We start from the raw sequence: 23,421 nt of genomic DNA, 5'->3' as shown, positions 1-23,421 counted from the left end.
TCAACGGCCATGCACGCTTCTCCAGAGCCTTTCCATGAAGCAGGAACCTGCCAGGGTCTTTAGAGTCCATCACTAAGACTGCTGGCAGGGGCCAGATCTGAAAGATTGTATACTTCAGACGGCATACAGTAGTCACCGCTCTACCAACACAGGGTGAGAGCAGTTATAAACAGTACATAAAGTGCTGAATATGGGTGTGTCCTGATGATCTTGACTGACACTGACATTAACTTCAGTCAATCTTTCCACATAACAAAATTTTACTCTTTTATTTTTAATCCATTCAAAATGCAAATATCCCTTTTTAACTTGAACTTTTATTTATTAATTTTATGTGTACGATGCACATGTATGTATAGGTGCCTGAGTATATATATGTATACCATATGTGTGCAATAGCTTGCAGAGGCTAGAAGAGGGCATTGGCTTCTCTGAAAGTAGAGCTATAGTTAGTTGTGAGCTGCAGGATGTAGGTGCAGGGAACTCAACCCAGGTCCACGGGAGGGGGGGGGGAACCAAGTGCTCTTAACTGCTGAGCCATCTCTCCACCCACTTACTCCCTATTGTTTTCCTGCTCCTCTCTTCCCCAAGTACCATTGTTAATGAATAGGCAGCAGCTAGCTTTGACCCACAAGGTACAGTTTGCCCGCCTCAGCACTATTGGCCTAATGTGGGGACCCAGAAGTCTACATTTTCAGTGACTACATTTTACCTCCAGGTAACTGAATTGCACAAACATGTAAACAAGCCAGGCCCTCAATTCACTGTTAAATAAAGACAGGTCTAGAATATGAAGAAACTACATTAAAGAACTAGAACAAGGGTTTCTTGACCACCATTACAATATTATTTCCCCATTGGCATCTGTTAATACATCATCATTACACATAATATATTCATACTAAACTAAAAACCATGTCAGGAATGGTGGCACATGCCTGCAAGTTTGAGGCCAACCTGGCCTAACTAGAAGGCAGCCAGGCAAGCCAGGGTTACATAACATGAACCTGCTGCAAAGCAAACAACCGAAAAACAAAACAAAACAAAAGGAGAAAATAAAACAACCCTCTCTCCCATACAACAGAGACCCTTTAAAATCTTACCATGTAGCTTACGACATTTTTGTTAGTAATGTAAGTCAGAGTGCTACACTGGGAACTTTGAGACCAATCTCCATCAGAGCTGCTCACATCATTAGGTCACCAATTAGAAATCAACTTACCTGCCTGTATTTGCACCGTCCACGAAAGGATTCCAATGTAATATAAAGTTTGGTTCTGATGAGAGTCCCTGTGCAGGTCATAGTTTAGAGTGTTACATTCACACATTAACCAAGCTAATATCATCCTTTTGATTACTAATTTTATATCAGACAAATTATCTGGTTCAAGAAAACCCGGATGTTGTAGCCACTAGTTACGGAGGCATCTCATCGGTTTTATGCCTATGTAATTTGTCTGTCACTTGATACTTTTAGATCAATGACTCATTATCAACTGATGTAAAAATAAGAACTTCCTCAAACCTACTAAATATAGCTTTCAATTTGACAAGTAAAAACAAAACAAAATAGCCCACAAAAATTTTAATTATTTTCATAACTATTCTATTGACCAAGACAATTAAATAAATAATCCATTAAATGTGTATGAAAAATGCTGATGTATACAGAAACAAATGGTAAGAATGCCACTAAAATCCATTAGAAACTTTACTTGTATTGATTAAAAAACAAAGAAAAAAAAACCAAGAACAACAATAAAAAGTAGACATTAAGGAATCTTGTAGTCCAATCTTAACATTATTTTATTTATCTATTCCTATGTAAATAAAGAATAGTTTAATATATAGTTATCTATGTATATTATAGATATATGTATAGTTAATCTATACATATCAATTTGGTGTGATGATGTCTGCCTGTCACCCCAGCGCTAGGCAGCTGAAGCAGGAGGACTGTAGCAATTGAAGGGCAGCCTGAGATACACGAGTGCCCTCACAAGTCACAGACAATGCAAAAGAAGCTATAGTAACAAACAGATACTAGAATCCACAAGTGTTCCACTAACAGCCTTGTGCCCAACCCGACAGATAAGATACCGTAAACAGCAAAGCAATGCCAAAATGTGCTTACTGAAAACTCAAGAGAACCAGTAAGGACAGAGTTAAGGGCTACGTCCAAGTAGGAGTTCAGTATTTCATGAGCATCTTTCAAAAGACTGGGAGTACTCAGGTGAGTGGGTCAAACTACACGGCCTAAAGTACCACCAAAGTGCCTATTTACAGACTTCTCACACTTGATATTAGTAAACTTAATAGGTATAAAAAGGAGTTACTTTACTTCTTGAAATATATCTCATTCTAAGTTTTCTCAAACATGAAAATGTTTTAAAGTCACAGTTACCATTTCATCCCGGGCTTCTGTTTCTTTTCTCAGAGGAGGTTCAAACTGTAATTTGTCAACTGCAAAATACAGAACAGATACATAAGTGTATAAAAATATATATCCATATAAATGTCCATCATCTTATGCAGCTAACTTAAGGGATGAAATGAGAGTGTCCCCTGCTGAAGAGGCAGAGAGGAAAATCTCTCATTCCTACCACACAACACCTTTATATTTGCCTAGATAAAGTAACAATCAGAGATTTCCCTATCTTCTAGGCTCAATTCTTGGCTGAAATGAGGAAATTTAAAAAGTACTTTTGCATAAGAGAAAAGTTTAAAATTTATTGGAAGTAGATGACAAAACAAAACAAACAAACAAACAAACAAAAAAAAAACCCCTTCAAAGATCACAGATGCTGTTTTGAGATTGAGCAACAGCTCTGTGGTAGAGAAAACGTAGCAGATTCTGCACAGATCACCTAAGGAGAGCCAATGAGCCGTCAGAACCACACTCCTCATCTACGGCTACATTCAGCTTCTACATTATTTGATCTTGTCAGACTATTTTCAGAATTATCCCATGGATCCAAAGATCCAATTTCTTTTTGATGAAACAGTCTAGCAGAAATAGAGAAAAGTTTTCAATACCTACTTAAAGCTATTGCAATTTTAAAAAAATTTTAAGAAACTAACGTGACAATCTAAGAACACATCAAAACGATCATCCACATCAAAACGATCATCCACCATGATCAAGTAGGCTTCATCCCAGGGATGCAGGGATGGTTCAATATACGGAAATCCATCAATGCAATCCACTACATAAACTCAAAGAAAAAACCGCATGGTCATTTCACTGGATGCTGAAAAAGCATTTGACAAAATTCAACATCCTTTCATGCTTAAAGTCTTGGAAAGAAGCCGGGCGTGGTGGCTCACGCCTGTAATCCCAGCACTTGGGAGGCAGAGGCAGACGGATTTCTGGTCTACAGAGTGAGTTACAGGACAGCCAGGACTACACAGAGAAACCCTGTCTCAAAAAACCAAAAGTGTTGGAAAGAACAGGAATTCAAGGCCCATACCTAACAAGCAAGCCGGTAGCCAACATCAAACTAAATGGAGAGAAACTTGAAGCAATCCCACTAAAATCAGGGACTAGACAAGGCTGCCCCCTCTCTCCTTATCTTTTCAATATTGTACTTGAGGTACTAGCTAGGGCAATTAGACAGCATAAGGAGATCAAAGGGATACAAATTGGAAAGGAAGAAGTCAAACTATCACTATTTACAGATGATATGATAGTCTACTTAAGTGATCCAAAAAACTCCACCAGAGAACTCCTACAGCTGATAAACAACTTCAGCAAAGTAGCAGGTTATAAAATTAACTCAAGCAAATCAGTAGCCTTCCTATACTCAAAGGATAAGCAGTCTGAGAAAGAAATTAGGGAAATGACACCCTTCACAATAGCCACAAACAATATAAAGTACCTTGGTGTGACTCTGACCAAAAAAGTGAAAGATGTGTATGACAAGAACTTCAAGTCTCTGAAGAAGGATAGTGTTAAAAACTGCATGGTATTGGTACAGTGACAGGCAGGAGGATCAATGGAATAGGATTGGAGATCCAGAAACGAACCTACACACCTATGGCCACTTGATCTTCAACAAAGGGACTGAAAACATCCAGTGGAAAAAAGATAGTCTTTTCAACAAATGGTGCTGGTTCAACTGGAGGTCAGCATGCAGAAGAATGCGAATTGATCCATCCTTATCTTCTTGTACTAAGCTCAACTCCAAATGGATCAAGGACCTCCACATAAAACCAGACACATTGAAGCTAATAAAAAAAGAAACCAGGGAAGACCCTTAGGACATTGGTACAGGGAGAAAGTTCCTGAATAGAACACCAATAGCTTATGCTCTAAGATCAAGAATTGACAAATGGGACCTCATAAAATTACAAAGTTTCTGTAAGGCAAAGGACACCATCAAAAGGACAAATTGGCAACCAACAAATTGGGAAAAGATCTTCACCAACCCTACATTAGATAGAGGGCTAATATCCAATATATATCCAATATATACAAAGAACTCAAGAAGTTAGACCCCAGAAAACCAAATAACCCTATTAAAAATGGGATACAGAGCTAAACAAAGAATTTTCACCTGAAGAACTTTGGATGGCTGAGAAGCATCTTAAAAAATGCTCAACATCATTAGTCATTAGGGAAATGCAAATCAAAACAACCCTGAGATTTCACCTTACACTAGTCAGAATGGTGAAGATTAAAAACTCAGGAGACAGGAGGTGTTGGCGAGGATGTGAAGAAAGAGGAACACTTCTCTACTGCTGGCAGGAATGCAAATTGGTACAACCACTCTGGAAATCAGTCTGGCGGTTCCTCAGAAAACTGGGCACGTCACTTCCAGAGGACCCTGCTTATACCACTACTGGGCATATATCCAGAGGATTCCCCAGCATGTAATAAGGATACATGCTCCACTATGTTCATAGCAGCCCTATTTATAATAGCCAGAAGTTGGAAAGAACCCAGATGTCCCTCAATGGAGGAATGGATACAGAAAATGTGGTATATATACACAATGGAGTACTATTCAGCCATTAGAAACAATGAATTCATGAAATTCTTAGACAAATGGATGGAGCTGGAGAACATCATACTAAGTGAGGTAACCCAGTCTCAAAAGATCAACCATGGTATGCACTCACTGATAAGTGGATATTAGCCTAGAAACCTGGAATACCCAAGACATAATCCACATATCAAATGATGTCCAAGAAGAACGGAGGAGTGGCCCCTGGTTGTGGAAAGGCTCAGTGCAGCAGTATAGGGCAATAGCAGAACAGGGAAGTGGGGAGGGGTGGATGGGGGAACAGGGGGAGGGGAAAGGGCTTATGGGACTTTCGGGAGTGGGGAGCCAGAAAAGGGGAAATCACTTGAAATGTAAATAAAAAAATATATCGAATAAAAAAAAAAAAGAAACTAACGTGACTAAAAGGCCAAAGTTTTTTTTCAACATTTATACTCATATACATACAAAATTTCTAAATGCAATCTTAGTTCATTGCTGAAAGGCTTTCAAATAAGAGCTAGTTGTATTTATCCTTAAAAACTAGACCTGTAAAGAGTAATATAATCTACTAACATACCTAATTATATGGAGCCAAACAGTAAATCCTAAGCCTCCCTCCCTTCCCCCCCCCCCCCATCCCTCTCGTCCTTTTTCCGGCCTGCCACATTACCACTCTGGGTCTTCCTCCCGCCTTAGACTCCCCAGTGCCGGGTAGGAAAACAAGTCTGCACTACCATGTCTGGCTTAAAAGTTTTGGCCCAAGAGAGGAAGACATTTCATAAAATGTCATTTACTTAAAACAAGAATCTAAAATGAAAGTCACTAGTCATTAATAACAGTTAACATAATCCACATATATTTTTGAAAAACATTCTTGTTTTATGTGTGAGTATTCTGCCTCCAGGTATGCACAGTGCTCACAAGAGTGTCTGGGGTCCTTCGGGATCCACTGGAACTGGACTCAGGCAGCTGTGTATAGTTAGAAGACAGCACTGGAAGCAAGGGACAGCCTGTGCTATTAGGACAGAATGCTGGGAGTCTACCCCAAGGAACCTTTATAAGCAGTTTAGAGAAGAGGGCGGAACCTTCAGAGGCTCAGCTGGCTGCCAGGCCCTTCAGTGTTCAATGGAAGAGGACAAAACTGAGACGCTCAATATGGTGTTAGGTTGCCCAAGACACAAATGAAAAAATAAATAAAAAGAAAAAAAATCCTGGACAGAGTTGAAGGTAGAAAACAGAAATCAAAGACAGCTGAACAAAAGACCAAACAGACGAAGACAATATAGGCGATCAGCAGACAAAACTTTAAAGACGTATCCTAAGAGGACTTAAGAGAGAGACACTGGGTGGGCAGACAATCTCAGCACAGAAACTGAAATTATATGTCTAAGTATGTGTTTATATGTACACATGTAATCTGTGCATGACTAAAATTTACATATGGAAATTACTGTACCTGAAATAAAACTCACTGAATGGCTTAATAGCAGAGTGGACACAGGAACAAGTTCCTGTCATGTGTGGATGTCATGTGTGGACGAAGAAAGACCAAAGCTGCAGTCATCTATGAAATTAGTGTGTTCACACTTAACACAAGACTCACACTTGTGCACAGCAGAGACCATGAAGACTTTTCAAAGGAACAGCAGCTAAATTTGATGAAAAACATGGGTCCATACACCTAAGACGCTTGATGAACTCCAGTCAGACAACAGAACCTGAGTCCAACCGTATAAGACTGAAAATGCTAAACGCAGCTCAGTTATGTGCCTGTGATAGATGCAGAGACTGGAGCTGGGCAGCATTTCCTGATGGCCCGCCATGGTCGAGCTCACCGAGCAAGTTTAATAGGCTTCACTGGTTTTCAGGCAAAGGAAATAAAAGAAAACACTTTAGACTGTGGAAGTGTAAGAAGCTTGTAAAGTCTACACAGTTTGTCTTAAAAACCAAACCAAACCAAACCAAACCAAACCAAACCAAACCAATCCAAACCTAACCAAACCTAACCAAACCAAACCAAACCAAACCAAACCAAACCAAACCAAACCAAACCAATCCAAACCTAACCAAACCTAACCTAACCTAACCTAACCAAACCAAACCAAACCAAACCAAACCAAACCAAACCAAACCAAACCAAACCAAACCAAACCACACCAAAAACAGGCAAGTGTTTCACCAAGTCATCCTGGCTGGCCCTGAATACTTGTCATCCCTTTGTCTCAAACTTGTGCGTTCTGAGATTATGTGTCACAATACTAATATGCCCATATCGTGGTCAGAGAGAGGGGGTGGGGTATCTTTGCTGGCACCGACATCTGAGAGGACAAACAAATCCAAATGCAAAGGCCAGAAGGAACATAATTTCTCCCAAGAATATTCTGCATGTGTCACGTTTCATGTAATGAGTACTCTCTGTGAGCTCCGTAGCTCTCTGAGAAACCGCTCTTTAAGTCAGACTGTCAGGAACCTCCTGTATAAAGTTTTGCTCATTACAGTGAATCACTGTATTATGTCTGGAAGATCTAAGTCACTGACTCAAATGCAACACAGACGCCAAGCTTCAAATGAAGGCCCAGGCCCAGCTGCAGGAGGCTTCAGTCTGCTTCCACTGCCAACCCAACTGCTGTGCTCTGAGTCACCTCAAGCCTAATTCTACTCCTCCTCTTCTATTGCTTTGTTAGTTATGATGCCATGTGGTTTCTACAGTACTTTTTATATCACTACAAGGAATTGATAAATATGAACTTGTTGGCAATTTCTTTATTCTTGGTCAGTTTAGCACAGGATCTGTTATGGAATCAATGTGGAATGTCCATGGAAATCCATGTGCTAAGGTTGGTTGCCAGCTGATGGGCTCACAGGGCCATGTCCTTAGAATGGATTAATTCATGGAATATTGGGAGATGACAGAGATAAGAGGTGGGGCCTAACTGGAGACAGTGGGTCTTTGGGGACTGTGTACTGTCTCAGGCCAGCTCATCTTACTTTCTCTGATTTCTCATCCCATGTGGTTACCAGCTTTCTTTCATGATGAACCTCAATTATACTGTTCTGCCTCAGTACAGGCCCAGAAGTACTAGAGTCAACTGACCATGGACTAAAACTCAAGAGACCATGAGCTAAACCAAATCTTTCTTCCTTTGTTTGCCTCACATTCTCTGTTATATCAATAGCCAGGTTCAAAAGTTATTCACATCTACTAAAAATATATAGAAAGAATACATAGAATGATAATAACCTAATACAAAATCAACTTTAGTTTATGTGTATTGTAATATAGTCAGAAAGATTTCACTAGTATGTATTCTTACACAACGGTATGAATGACTCTCACAGATATGGTTGAATTAAAGGATCTACTGTTACAAACTATTTGTCTAAAAGTCAAGAGCAGCTAAAAAGGGACCTACGTGACAGGGATCAAAATATTGATTAATATGGATTCAGGAAGGGGTACACAATGGAAGGGAAGCAGGGCAAAGTCTGAGACTGCGGGAGGTGGGGTGGAGGGGGAGGTGCGGGGTTGGGGGGGTTCTGCAGTGAGCCATGGGCAGTCCACATAGGTGTATGTATATTTAAATTTTACCATGTGTCACATTTAAAATAAATCAAATTTAAGATTTAATTATTTACTATATGTAAATTACTAGCTCAACTTAAAAAAACTGAAGCAAAAATCAGAATAGAACTGAAATCTATTGAGCACGCAAGAACAGAGTCATAAAACATTCCAGTGTCTCTAAAAGGATAAGTGTTTAAACTTAAAGACAGAAGGAATTGTCAGTAAAGTGATCCCAACTTCTTCTAAGGCATGCTCTATGAAAATATCAGGACCCTGAGCACTCATGAAAAACCTAAATCTTGACTATTTCCAAAAGCAAAACAAAACAAAGGAGGCTCTTTAGTTAAGACTGAGCATAAAGATGTCAGCTCTATCAATATATAATTCAGTCACATCAGAGAAAATACATTTCAAAACTAGATAACAAGACTCTAAAATATAACCATCAGATATAACTAAACAACGAGTGCACCTGGGCAGGGAATGAAGAGAAGCGGGAGGAGGGGCAGTCCTGACAGACTTCAGCAGAGGTCACCCTCACATGTGCTGTGCTTCCCACACACAGGGGGATTTAGTATTACAATAAATATGATACCTCGAATCTATGAGCAAAGAGATTACAAGTTTCAACAAATGGCACTGAGCCACCAGGGCTGAAGCTGGTCCCTGCTTTACTCCTAACTTCATGTCAACAGGGTAGGTTCTGTAAAGCGGAATTGCAAACTATAACAAACCACAGAACAAGTTTTTCCGCAGTTTTGGAATCAAGAATATACCATAAGGGGCTGAAGAAATGGCTCAGTGATTAAAATCATTTGTTACTCTTGAGTAGCACCTAGATTCAGTTCCTAGCACTCACATGGTGGCTCACAACCACCCCTAACTCCAGATTCAGAGGCTCCAATATTCTTTTCTGACCGCTTAAGCACCAGTTACATTCATGCTGTACCTACATACAATGCAAGCAAAACACTCATACACACAAGTAAAAATGAATAAGTTAAAACAAAGAATATGACATGAAGCGTAAAGGCTATAAATAAAAGACAAATCAGACAACATTAATGGAAGATTATATAGCTACACAAAGATAAATAGTTTTATCAAAGAAGGTCTCCAGGTCCACAAAACTTTTCATAAGAAGCGACAAGGCTCTGGCAAGGGGGCTCCGCAGGCCCACAGTAAACAGGTGATTTGGGGGAGAAGACAGCAAACTGGGCAACAGCACTAACACAGACACTGAGTGCAGAGTCGTTCTGGCTTATCTATGATGCGTCCTCTTGGGCACTGGGTAAGAGAAGGCGTTCTTTTAAAGAGCTAGGACACTTGGTTTAAAGAAAACGGACTCAAGCTGGGGTTGGCGTGGGAAGGTGGCACACCCTAGAGTCTCAGGACTCCAGGGGCCAAGGAAGAGAGGCCACTGAGTTTGAACCTGGCCTGGGTAATGCAGCCAAAAATAAAAATAAAATAAAATACAGACCATAATTTATTATTATCTGTAAGATTTCTAATAGGTTCAAATACTTATTTAACCACCTTATCTCATTATCAGGAAATCAATATACAAACCGATTTATTTATTTATTTATTTATTTAAAAGACAGGGTTTCTCTGTGTAGCTCTGACTATCCTGGAACTTACTCTGTAGACCATGATGGCCTTGAACTCATAATAGAGATCTGCTAGTCCCAGTCTCCTAAGTGTTGGAATCAAAGGTATGTGCTACCATCACCCAGGCCTTTAAAACTCTAATTTTTTTATATTTTTAAGACAAAGGCAGTTGATTATAAAATTTTGTCTGTTTATGACTAATTCATTAAATAAAAATCAATATTCTACTTTAAATATCTGTAAAGAGTCATCTTCACATTGATCTAAAATATTTAAAACCCATCCAAATACCCAATAGTAGAATATCTTCTACAGCATCAAACATACCTAACTCAACCTGCAATATAGTGTGATGCTATAAAGCCACTGCCAGAAAACAGAGAATTCTCTCTATAATGTAAAAGTATATTGTTAGCCACATGACTATTCAAGGGAAGACAGGAAGTCAGAAAAATATTAACAGTGGAATTCTCTATTTCTTATTTTTTGTAAACTTCCAGCTAAGGGGACAATTATCTTCATAATTAAAAATAAAAACTATTTAAAGACAATAACATAATTCCAGGAAAGCTAGAAAAGCAACCTTTATTTTTAGTATATTCTGAAACAAAGTGTATAGCCTCAATTAGTCCAAGATTTTATAATTCCCCAAAATATAAGAATACCCAGATCAACCTCCAATACCACCAATGAAAAATGCAGCAAGCACGTACAGTTTATCTCTGAAGCTGTCCGCTCAGCCCTGGAGTTCCTGTTTGTTGATCTAATGGTGTGACGGATGACTGCATGGGGCTGTGAATGGAAGCACAACACACTTACAAACTCCAACAACAAATAAGCGGTCTAATGATTGCTTACTGACAACTACAAATACCTACTACCACATTTCCAAGAAAACAGCAGCAACACAATGAACAGGAGATGTCATAATCACGTATTCATGTTTATGTCGTAGAAAACTTGGAGGGATTCAAAGTCAGACAAACCTTGTCTTCAGAGCGCAGTCTGAGAAGACCAAGGATACAAACATGTTCAATGCAGCGGTCCAGTAATTAAGAAAGGAATCACTGCTAAGGCTCGGACAGGGGAGTGGTCCCTGTGCACCGGCCTGAATAGTGCATAGGCTCTGCACACACTCTGCTTGGGGCCTGAGCTACAGCAGGTGTTGGCTGTGTAGTATTTGGAGATGCAGTAGACACAGAAAGTGACCACATGATGCACCATAGGCATACTTGCAGAAGTGTGGGTTGGTAATTATTTGGCAGCACTGAAATTAGGTAAGACGAGGGAGCTGTGTGGACAGACTGTAAGTCAGATCACAAAAGGCCCTGAATGTCAGATGATAACTCTCAATTTTTATTTGTTGAGCAGAAGGAAGTTTTTGGAGACTTTACTGCAAGGGAGCGACAGCTCCAGGGGCAGCTTTAAGGGGGAATTTTGCAGGTGTATGAGGGTGCAGTATTTGGGGACACTGGCTAGAGACAGATGGAGGATTTTAAGCAATGTACCTGGGGCTCTTATGGAGATCCAGCTGACTTTGCAGCACCACAAAGCAGTCAGCGCTGTGACTGCAGTTACAGAGAATCTGATGCCCTTTCTGGTCTCCACAGCACCACACACACACACACATGTGATGCACAGGCATGCGTGTGAGCAACAGCAGCAATGACAACAAACAAAAGCTCTGATATGCATTTAGAGAATGAATATATAAACGAAGCGAGTGATTCACTACTTCCACCCCTTAGCACAAGCTCAGGCTCATCTGAAGTGATGCCTCCAGGTCAGCTGCCAACTTTCGGATGCTCTCAGTTACTGATGGCTCGGAAAGTGGCTTGAGCGACAGCGGTTCCTTCCTCCATTTCAAGGTTCACTATAGGGCCAAAAGATCTCCGCAGCTGGCGTGAAGGCACAGATCTGGGTGCGAGACGCAGTCAGAGAGCTGATGTCTCCGCCCCTACAGGTTCCTCCTGGGCCATCATCAGCTCCACACTCTATCCCAGTCTGATTTCTGAGCCTCTCCTCACTTCCAGCACAGTGGTTCACAGTAGCCGACTTGAATACCAACTTCATTGCTCCACTGCTCTTTACCGTCACTGGTATCCATCTTCCCTGTTCTTCCTATCTAATGTGAATCTGATAGTCTAAAATTGTAAGCAATCTCCTGTGACTCACATCTATTTAGGCCAAATTCTCCCCACAACCTGTGCCTAACTCCTGACTTGACCTCCCCATATGGAAGCTGTTCAGTATAAAAGTAAACGCATCCTCCCCAAACTTGACTTTGCTCATGTTTCTGTCAGGAAATCTCTGGCGGCAATTCTGGTGATTCTGAAGTGGCTGTCAACTCTATCCTGCCCCCCCACCCCACCCCCACCCCCCACCCCATAGTCAGCTATTTAACAGGCCTTAGTCCACAGCCTTCACATGGCCGGAGAGACAGAATGTAGCTTTATGTCCATGACTGAGTTTCTACTCCAGTCAGACTGAGTTTTCTTTAGTTCCCCAAGCAGTATACTTTCTCTATTACCTTAAGGCTTTCAAAACATGCTATGAGTTCCTCTATTGAAATTATTTATTATTGGGCTGGAGAGTTGGCTCAGCAGTTAAGAACACTGGCTGCAGAGAAGCTGAGTTCAATTTCTAGCACCCATGTGACAGTTCATAAGTGTCTATAACTTTCCTAGAAGATCTGCCACCCTCATCCGGACAAAACACTGGTCCCCATAAAATAAAATAAAATAAATATGAAAAAAACAAAACAAAACAACCAACCAACCTAATAATCAACCAACCCAAAAACTTTATTCTTGCTCTTTTATTTATTTATTATATGTAAGTACACTGTAGCTGTCTTCAGACACTCCAGAAGAGGGCATCAGATTTCATTATGGATGGTTGTGAGCCACCATGTGGTTGCTGGGATTTGAACTCAGGACCTTTGGAAGAACAGTCAGTGCTCTTACCTGCTAGCCATCTCTCCAGCCCTATTTTTGTTCTTTTTAATTTCTTAAGTCATCCTCCAAGCTTTTGGCTCTTTCCTGCCGTACCTATGGTATTCCTCCACAGTGCCCTGTATTTCCTACTCGACAGAAATCATCAGTTCTATCAATTTTGTGTTGGTGTTTCTGCATTTCCTTTGAGAGTAACCCATGGTCTCTGATTGCAGGAACAGAGGAACAGGGTCAGTCTCACATTACTGTGCCCAGGATATGGTGGAAGGTTCTGTGTTTCAAGGATTGGAAAGAACGGCCTATCATTAAACACCCCCCGGCGCTCTCTCTCTCTCTCTCTCTCTCTCTCTCTCTCTCTCTCTCTCACACACACTCACACACACACACACACACACACACACACACACACACACACACACACACACACACACACTCACAGGATTCAGCACATAGGCAGGAGGGAACCTCAGTGGTTTGTATCTTTACGTAGTTAAAGATTAGTTGGGAATGATGTAATATCTAATAATTTATGCTGTCAGCTTTCAGAAAGGCTTTCCACGCAGCAGCCCCAACTAGACTCACAATGGAACCCAGGCTAGCTTTGTGTAATCCTCCAGAATCCTTGGTTATAAGTTGAATGTCAATACGCTCACCATAAAATTTCATTAATCTTATTTTTTAAAAAGAATTATATTAATCTTCAGGCTGCAATAGTGGTCTAAGTATTAGTGTGTGTAGGGAATTTATGTGTGGTTGGCTTATTTAATGTTTGCAATTCTAGTTAATTTAACACCAATGATTATATAACGGGATTATAATTATATGAAGTACTGGGGGAACACAGATTATCTTTTAAAGATTCTATAAGAACTATATTTATTAAGCACTTACACAGAACATTGATATAGTCAATGAGCAGAAAGTCCCTTATTTGTACTACTATATATGGTACACTCAAAATAATCCCATCATGTATTCAGAGAAGATATGTATAGTAATAGAATATATACATGTAATTATGTAAGAAAATACTTATGAAAAATATTGTTCCCACTGAGGATTTTAATTTACTCCTTTAGAATTACCTATATTTTGTTAATATGCATAAATGGGAAAATTAAAAAATGACCAACTCAACTTATAAGGAGTCTCTTTTATGAAAACTTACATGCACTTATGTTGTGCCTAAATCGTTCCTTCTTGTTCCAAAGTGAGATTCTTAAAGCCTCTATTTCCCAGGCAACACATGTCATTTCTATACGTTCTTAGGAAGATGGCATCTCAGTACATGCTGAGATCTGGGAGAAGGCACCTGTGGAGTCCTAGGCCTCTGTGTGAGGGTGGAGGAGGGTGAGCTCAGAACTCGGTAGAGAACGGGATTAGGAAATCCTTAGCAGCCTATAATTAAGTGAGCATGTAAACAGAGTTTACACTGTTAATTTTTGTGGCTTCACCCATTTTAACTAAACTGAAGGTGTAAATCAGAAAATAAACTCTCAACTGGGTGCAGTGTCTCTTACTAGTAACCCTAGCACTTGGGAGGTTTAGACAGGAGGATACCTGAGAACTCAGGGTTAGCCTGATCAACATATTGATTCAGGCCAAGCTGGACCTGTGAGACCTTGTCTATAAAGCCAAAATTAAATGAATAACAGAAATAAAGAGCATACATGTTAAAAATCTCAAAAAATTCTCAAGCATTTGCCTGTCTCCCATTCTTACCTCAAAGTCATCATCGTCTCCCTCACTGTAGTGAGCATGGTTGTCCGGATTGTTCACCTTGTCCAGCAGCTCAACTGCGAGGGCCCGAGACAGACCTGACTGCCCGACAAAAGTGTGCTAAGTAAAAAGCAAACACAATAAAATTCACAAATGGGCCTTCACACCTATAGTTTATAAAAATGTTACTTGTGATTTTTAAGTCAGTAACTTGTAAGAAGAGATAACCAGTAGACAGAGTGCAGAAGTGGAGGCATGGACTGCCTATGACGGCCTATGACCACCTATGACGGCCTATGACCACCTATGACGGCCTATGTCCATATCACACACTTGTGTGAGATGAGAACATGAGTCATTTCTCCATGTACAATTAATTATGCTGTAAATTATAACCAGGTAAACGATGATGTTTATTTATATATTATCCTGGTATACAAATGAATACAGTGCGATGTTTCAAAACAGTAAGAAAAAGCATGTTACATAGTCACATTAATTCAATTCAGTTAAATTATAAAGTTTTCTCATACGAAGGTATTTTACATTACATATACATGTAGAATACATTATAAATTTGCATAAATTATGCAAGCAACTAATTTTAGATGGTAAAATTTTGGAGAGTATTCTTAAAGGCTGAGGTCATAAAACTGTAGTCTCAGCAAAATCTGGTGTCCTGTGTACTTTTGTAAATAAAGTTTTCTTGGGGGTTAAAACTATGCCTATGTATGTATACTGTCTATGGGTACTTTCGTGTGAAAACGATAGAACTGGATAATTGTGATAGAAACAGTACGGTCCATGAATGTAGCTAGGAATAGGTAACATTTGGTTCCTCACAGAGAGTCGCCTGACCCCCACATTTACCCCTGGGATGTTTCACAATGTCTACATTTGTCTCAGTGACAATCTAGCTGCCAGGAGCCTCAGAACCCCCTGGGATCCAGTGACTTACAGTCAGAAGCCTTTCAGCAGTTGGTCTTTTCTTGGGGTTTTTAGTTAATGCTATTTTGACAAAATTATGGAATGTCGATGACCTTCAAATAAAAAGAGACAGTATAAAAATATTTCACTTGTATTAGTTTTCTGCTATTATTATATAAAATCAACTTAGGACTAGCTAGAGAGTGAAAAACAATGTTCTGCTTTTTCCTTAGGCCTCTTAGTTCCATACAGGCCAAAACCTAAACACAAAACACAGTATATCCCTTGTACATATGTGCAGCTGTTTTGTATAAGTACTGTGTAATTAAACAGCAATAGTAATAGACAACTTCAAACACCGCTACAGACAGAAGTTGGCAGGCCGCATCCAATGCATAATTTAAGGTCCTTTTCAAGGAGCTGTGAAAGCCAAATGCCCTTTCTTATTGCTTAATTTACAGGGCTCTTTTTATTTCTGTACTGAGTTAGATTTCATGGAGAGTAGAGAGACTAATACAAGACAATTTAAATTCTAAAAGAATCTCTGGAATTCATAATGAAAGGGCAAAGAAAAATGAATGATTTTAGCAACCAAAAGGAGTTCCCTGCTACATGCATTGATGAAGCAGGGAGAGGAAGAAACAAAACAAAACAAAACAAAAAAATAATAAAAATAAATAAATAAATAAATAAATAAATAAAGTAAAATTTTTTTTTAAAAAAGAAAGAAAAGAGAAAGAATTCTATTTTCATTACTAGTAACAAACAGGCTTCTTTCTGACAGTTTTAAGATTCCACCAGGGGAAAATGGCTTAAGAACCAAGGAGGTTGCCATGGTAACTAGCCAAGACAACACAGCACATGTCAGCAGAGAAATGCCTCACTGTTCTGCCTGTGGTGACTTGTGAGAGACACTCAAGAGAAACAGTATGAGAGACTGGTAGGGAATCTCTGACGTTACCAGTGTCTCTGGAATGTAACCACAAACTTAGTGTTGATATACAATATTCACTGTTTCTGAGTGAATATTAAGGCATTATGGTCACAAAGCCTTCTAGTTCCAAAACACTAAGAGCTTAGGGCCAGTGTCAGCACAGAGGGCACACTACAGGGTGACTTACCTGCCATTCTTGCCACCCTTGCTCCTAGATGTGGCTGTTCCCCACAGGTTATGACACATGACACAGTACAGAGTCTACTAGGGCAGGGGCTGCTAGAATCTGAACTCTCACAGTGTAGACTGTCTTATCAAATACGACTTTCCAAACCCTTCACATATTCATTTCCAGACCCTTCCCTCAGCACATTTCTTTCACCCCAGAGAGCACAGTGGACAGTGGCTGTTTGTGAACAGCAGGGATGACTAGGAAATAAACCTGGCTCCTTGCCACATGCTCAGAGGGACAGCTAAGTACCACGGGGTAAGCTGCATAACACCCGAGAACCCTGGAGTGGTCATCTAGAACATGAGGAACTGACTGCCAAATCTGCAGCACTGTGTAATCTGTAACTCACCATTTAGTTTTGTCCTTTAGCTTTGGAGGCTGGAAATTACTTTTTGACATTAAGAAGAGAGCCCTGAAATAGAAATTTCAGTTAAAGGCAATACTAACACACTTCATCATTGCAATTAACAGTCAGAATGAATATTCTGTTGTAAATTTGTGTAACACTTCCTCATAGAAAGGCACTGAGGATACTGCTTTGGACATGAAATTTTTTCAAAGATTTATTTTAATTTATATGAGTACGCTGTAGCTATCTTCAGACACATCAGAAGAGGGCACTGGATCCCATTACAGATGGTTGTGAGCACCATGTGGTTGCTGGCAATTGAACTCAGGACCTATGGAAGAGCAGTCAGTGCTTTTCACTGCTGAGCCATCTCTCCAGCCAAGACATGGAATTTTTTAATATTCATGTTTTGTTTTCTGATGACGCTCAGGGTAAAACCCTGGACTTTGTTGAAGCTAGACAAGCACTTCTATTGTGGAGATGTGCCTGCAGTCCTTAGCTTTTTTATGTTTTGGGAAGGTTCTGGAGTATTTCTGCTAGCTTTAAAAAGATCTTTAAATGTCAAAGAGGCCCTTATTTACAAAACAAAGCCATAAAATGCCGTCAGTTTCATTAGCACAGTTGTGTATATAACTCATAGTATACTGCAGGCATATTTACATAACTGTGCCTTAGCTTATTACACAGCACTGACATGTTACTTTAAAATTAAGTTATGGGTTTAAACAAAGCCTGGCATTTATAATTATTCTGACAAATTACACCATTTCCTGAGGCTTCCTGGTTGCAAGTTACCTGTAAGAGTACTCTATGAATTCACCTTTGAGAGAGAAAGGTGAACTTGCCCCTGAATGTATGTGCAGTGTATGTGTGTGAATGAAACCCCCCCTCCCGTGCACGTGTGCAGTGTTTACCTTTCACATGTGTGCAATGTATGCTCGCCCTGCCCATGTGTGCACAGGGCTGTCTTCCCTTACTGTTCTCCATTTTCTTGGGGGACAGGGTCTCGCAGGAAACCTGTGGCTTTGTTTTGTCTAGAAAGGCTACCCAGTAAAACTCTGGGGGATCTGCCTATCTCTGACCCCACCCCCCCCCAGCACATGGGTCACGCCCAGCTTTCATAAGGGTGCTCAGGCTCTAAGCTTAGGTCTATGATTGTAGAAAAGCAACCTGCACAGTGAGGCATCTCCCCAGATGCCCCCCTCGCCCCCCCCCCCCCCCGACAGGTTCTATGACACTATTTCTCAGCCCCTTACAGTACTTTTACTAGTGTGATACAGGTGAAAATGAGCTCATAACCCCAGAGTAACCAGTATTTCATCTTCCCAGAGTGATGTAAGTGATGAGAACACCTCATTGGATGCAGGTCAAACATGGGCGGCTGGAGTTCTCCAAGCTCTATCGCTGTTATTCCGACTGCCCAGATATCACAGAGTTGGTTGTAGCCACCATTCTTTTCCACAGCTGCAACTTCTGGGGCCATCCTAGAGGAGCCAGTGAGTACGGTACTTTTAATTTTTTAAACCATATAAAATATCCTACTCTTAGTTATATTCACAGACAGAAAGAAGGAAAGAAACCTCAGCACCCTGCCCCATACCCCATCTCATCTTTACTGTTAAGAGAGATGGCTCAGAGGTCAAGAGCACTGGTTGCACAGGGCTCACCAGCTCTCCAGCTCCAGGGGATGTGAGGCTTTCTTCTGTGGGCATACATGCAGTGCACATACATACATGCAGTCAAAACACATACACATGCTCAACAAAACAACAAGAACCCTAAAAAATAAAAAGTAAGTAAATTTCCCTATTTAAAAATCCTCACTTCCTCTTCTGAATCCTGTGCCCCAAGAACTCTAGTTGACTCTAGTCTGTTTTAACTGTTATGGATATTAAACACCTGTGCAGGCCAAAGTTCCCAAAGGAGGCAAAGCCTGGGGAATGAGTCAGCAGGAAGCCGGGTTCCCTCTGGAAAGAAGCCTGCACATTTCCGAGGGAACTCCAGCAACTGCAGGGAGCTGTGGAGAGCAGAGGGGGACAGGAGGACTCACCTGTGACTCAGACCCTGAATAGAGCCATATACTACCTGTTATTGTTTGGGACGAGTACAGAAACAGAACACCCTCTTGTCTAAACACATCACTAAGTTTTAATAATTAATTTTATTTTACAAAAGTGTAAATCTGGTTTGAATTTAAAAAAAATCTTCACGACTGAGGGCTTAGAGGGTATACTGAAAACAGACTGCCAAGGTAGAGTCCTGATATGAACAACCACTTTTATACAAGTAAATTCGGAATTTCTTATGAAAATGATGTGGACTCATTTTCAATTAAGTGAAAGACTTAATTATGGAGGCAACTTAATCTAAAACTCACAGCAGTGCAAAGGACAGTGAGAGGAGGTGAAACCAGGCAGGCAGAGGAGCTCAAAAATACAAAAATACAGGGCATCAAACAACTGTAACTACAGCCCTCAGGAGTCTGAAGCGGGAGTTATCTTGAGTTCCAGAGCTACACAGAAGATCATGTCTCAATAATCACCATTCCCTACCCCCCCGCCCCCCCCACACAAAAACAAACCAAACCAAATGAACAACCCCCTCCTCAAAACTAGTGATCATGTAAGGTATAGGTGACACTACCCATGGAGAATATATAGTTATATTAGATACCCCAAGTTACTATTGCTTTTACATGCAAAAAACATTATAACCTACATTTGTTGAAATACATAAGGTATCTAAACTTAAATGCGGAATACATGTGTTTTAAAGTGACAACATAATATTTATACTAAAGTTCTTTCTTGCTGTGCTGGGACTTGAACCCAAGGATCTGAGCATGTTAGCCAAGTGCTCTGCTGTTGAGCTACACTCATGACCCTTCAGAATGTGAATATTAGAAAAGACTAACATGGAAATGTCTATACCTATGCAATGCTATATAACAGTCATGGGCATCCAAAAAAGAGAAGAAAACAATTTCCCTTCAGCCAGATGACGAACAGCCAGTTGAGACTCAGAAGGGGGGACAGACATCAGCAAATACACTCGCTTCCTCTACCCACTGGATGACTGCAGCTAGAGTGGCACCGGACTGGCTGAGTTTAATAACTCCGGAGGGACCTGAGCTTAGCTTGCTCAGTTCCATGGTGGTGCGTGTGCATCTGAGCAGCAGCAGAACTTAAAGTGATCACAGAAAAGGTTTTCCTGGGATGCAGAGCATGCAGCCAGAGTAGTCACAGACGTTTTCAAGAGGACAGCCACAAAAGTCCTGAGATCCTATAGATAATCTGATCTATTTATATTTCCACTGAACTTTTTTTTAAATGATACCTCTTAGGGATTCTTCTGTTATTAAAAGTGGTGTGTGTTAGCTGAAGAAAATTATGAATATAGGAAAAATATGGAAGAAAACAAGCTGTGATCTCAATCAAATACAGCTACTGTCTCACATATTTTTATCTGTGCTTTTTACTTAGAGACAGATTATCTTTCCTAAGACTGTACTCTATGGCATGTGCTAATTTTAACTTCTTATTTTTTAAAATCTTGTCTGAGCCTGACTGCTAACAATTCATTTTAGACAGCATCCTTTTTATCATCATCATGTCCCCTAGACTGACATATAAAATTCCCTTAGCTTACTCGAGCCACCATCTTCTCTGAAGTCTCAGTATTAAAATATCACCGGAAAGCACTTTGCATATAAAAACGCACAAGCCTCTGATAAATTAGCACCAGTAACCACGCAGAGACTACAGGCCACAGAGGCGAGGGAGAGTCTGGAGCCTTCCTGCCACAGCACTCTCCCGATTCCCCTGGGATGGATTTGGTGATGGCATTACTCAGTGATTCCAAGTATTCCAATTTGACTGAAAAGAAAGTAATTTATCTGTGCTTATGCTAGTGGGGAAACATTTCTCATAGTTTATGATTTCTTACATATGTTACTATAATAACTGCTGCTTATTATATTTATTAAAAGTGCATTCTTTTTAGCGGCATATTCAAGATTTAAATAGTTCGGTCAATTCAGCCCATCCTTCCTGTATTTCACTTGCCTTTTAATTTTTGTCCCAGTTGGCAGATATAAAGCTTTACACTGTCACGTGATGGGAACAATCTTTTCCTTTAAACTTTGATGCCAGCAAAGGTTTTGTGCCTTCTCGTCCCTTCTTTGCTGTCCACTGCCTTGTTTTTCTGAGTCTCATATACCTCAGGCTGGTCTTGAACTTGCTTTAAGCTGAGGATGAACTTAAAATTCTCCTACACATCCAAGTGTAGGAAAAAACGTGTGTGCTTTGACCCTGGATTCCTGTGGTGACAGAGACCTGCATTCTGGGGAAGAACTCTACAAACTGAGCTACAGCTATGGCCCAACTCATTTGTTTTTTGAGACAGGGTCCCATTATGTAAAGCTGACTGGCTTGGGACTCACTCCATAGCCTAGGCTGGCCTCACACTCACAGAGCCTGCCTCTGCATCCCAATAGTGTGACACCATGTCCAGCCCTATTTTCACTTTTATATTTAAGTCTGTCCTCTGGAAGAGCATCCAGTGCTATTAATCACTGAACCATCTCTCCAGTCTCCTTATTTATTTTGGCATTATTTATGAGGTATAGAATTACTTTAAATTATTTTCAAAATAATAAATTATCCAAACACCATATACAAACAAACTCAACATTTAACACGAACTTTGAATGTTGCCCACTATAGTATTCATTACACTATTTTAAATATTAAGTGATTCTGTTGCTTTTTTTGAGTCAGGGTCTCATAGACCAGGTTACCCTTAATAAGGATGGCAGTGTTTTAGAAGAAGTACTGTGGCAATCACCATGCATGGGCTACACCACACACGGGGCTGCAGGACAGTAGCATTGGATTTGTAGGTTTTAACAACCAGGAGAACAGTCCTTGATTAAAACAGGAAAATAGAAGAGGTAATAGAAGTCTTTCTTTTTATTCTACATAGGCCCTTTCCCATGCTGGATGCTATGAAGAATCAAAGTTCCCTAGCACAGTCAAACCTAGGATAGTATCAAGTAGCACACAAGTCTCTCAGCCTTTGATGGTCATTATCAGGAATTTGTATTATCAAGAATTAAGGTTCAGATTTGGAAGTGATGATGTGTGGACAGAGGGCTGTATTGTGGGTCACACGGTGACACCTACAGCTTCCACAATGAGATGTTTGCTGTGCTTTGTTTGTGGGTTTTTTATTTTAGGGAGGAGGTTCCATGGACTCAGGCCAGATATGACGGGACAGGGAGATAAGCAGCACTGGGGTGCATGATGTGAATGAAACACAGAATCAATAAAAAGTTAAGAAACAAGAATTAGGGTTCAGTGCAAAGCATGAAGAAATGAAACGAGAAGGACAGTGGAAGAAGTCTCACCAGTAAGGGGTGCCGATGAAGGACTTCCTCTTTGCAATGGTAGCTGTAATTTTTGCAGCCACACCAAAATCAGCTGGCAAGGTAAAAAAAAACAGAACAGAAAATTGGTAGAGTTCTTTTTGGACATAACTAGAATTTTTAAGTTTCACCCTTGGCACAACATCATTAATATTTCAGGTATTAATGTTAAGAACTGTGCATAAATTTATACTAAGGTCTGTTCTTACTTGGTTCATAACCATATTCATTAAATTTCTTAAAATTTTACTAGAATGAAAAGTGTATTATATTAGGCTAATTAAATTATTTTAATTGCAGGTGCTTTGAATGAAGTTACTTTGGGGGAAAAATGGCAAAACTAAAAACACGCAGAAAACATACATCTGAATTCCTTTAATTCTAAAACAGTACAAGTAGAAAAAAGAAACATTACTCTTCTCTACTTTTTAGAATATTTTCCTATGTACATAAAATTTTCTATTTGTTGTTAAACATGGTAATAGTGGGGGTTTGAATATGCCTTGTTGTAGGAATATGGCCTTGTTGGAGGAAGTGTGTCACTATGGCGGTGAACTTTGAGACCCTCATCCTAGCCTTGCGGGAGCCAGTCTTCTCCTGTCTGCCTTTGGATCAAGATGTAGGACCTTTGGCTCCTCCAGCCTCATTTGCCTGGATATTGCCATGCTCCCGCCTTTATGATAACAGATGGACCCTCTGAACCGTAAGCCAGCCCCAATT

General features: G+C 40.2%; 1 protein-coding gene across 2 annotated transcripts in view; it reads right to left on the bottom strand.

Annotated features, from left to right (window-relative positions):
* Map4k5 (mitogen-activated protein kinase kinase kinase kinase 5) overlaps positions 1-23,421 on the bottom strand; it is an 88,303-nt gene that overhangs the window by 27,026 nt on the left and 37,856 nt on the right. For both annotated transcript variants that reach the window (XM_052185725.1, XM_052185727.1), the window contains exons 8-15: positions 22,684-22,756; positions 18,629-18,760; positions 17,277-17,339; positions 15,793-15,874; positions 14,838-14,954; positions 10,875-10,953; positions 2,405-2,463; positions 1,223-1,290 (exon numbers count right to left, since the gene is read on the bottom strand). In XM_052185725.1, the coding sequence (XP_052041685.1) occupies positions 1,223-1,290; positions 2,405-2,463; positions 10,875-10,953; positions 14,838-14,954; positions 15,793-15,874; positions 17,277-17,339; positions 18,629-18,760; positions 22,684-22,756 (673 nt within the window). The remainder of the gene's footprint in view (positions 1-1,222; positions 1,291-2,404; positions 2,464-10,874; positions 10,954-14,837; positions 14,955-15,792; positions 15,875-17,276; positions 17,340-18,628; positions 18,761-22,683; positions 22,757-23,421) is intronic.

The sequence above is a fragment of the Apodemus sylvaticus genome, chromosome 6 (assembly GCF_947179515.1).
Source record: "Apodemus sylvaticus chromosome 6, mApoSyl1.1, whole genome shotgun sequence".
Classification (NCBI taxonomy): Eukaryota; Metazoa; Chordata; class Mammalia; order Rodentia; family Muridae; genus Apodemus; species Apodemus sylvaticus.
This window is presented reverse-complemented; position numbering and strand designations above follow the sequence as displayed.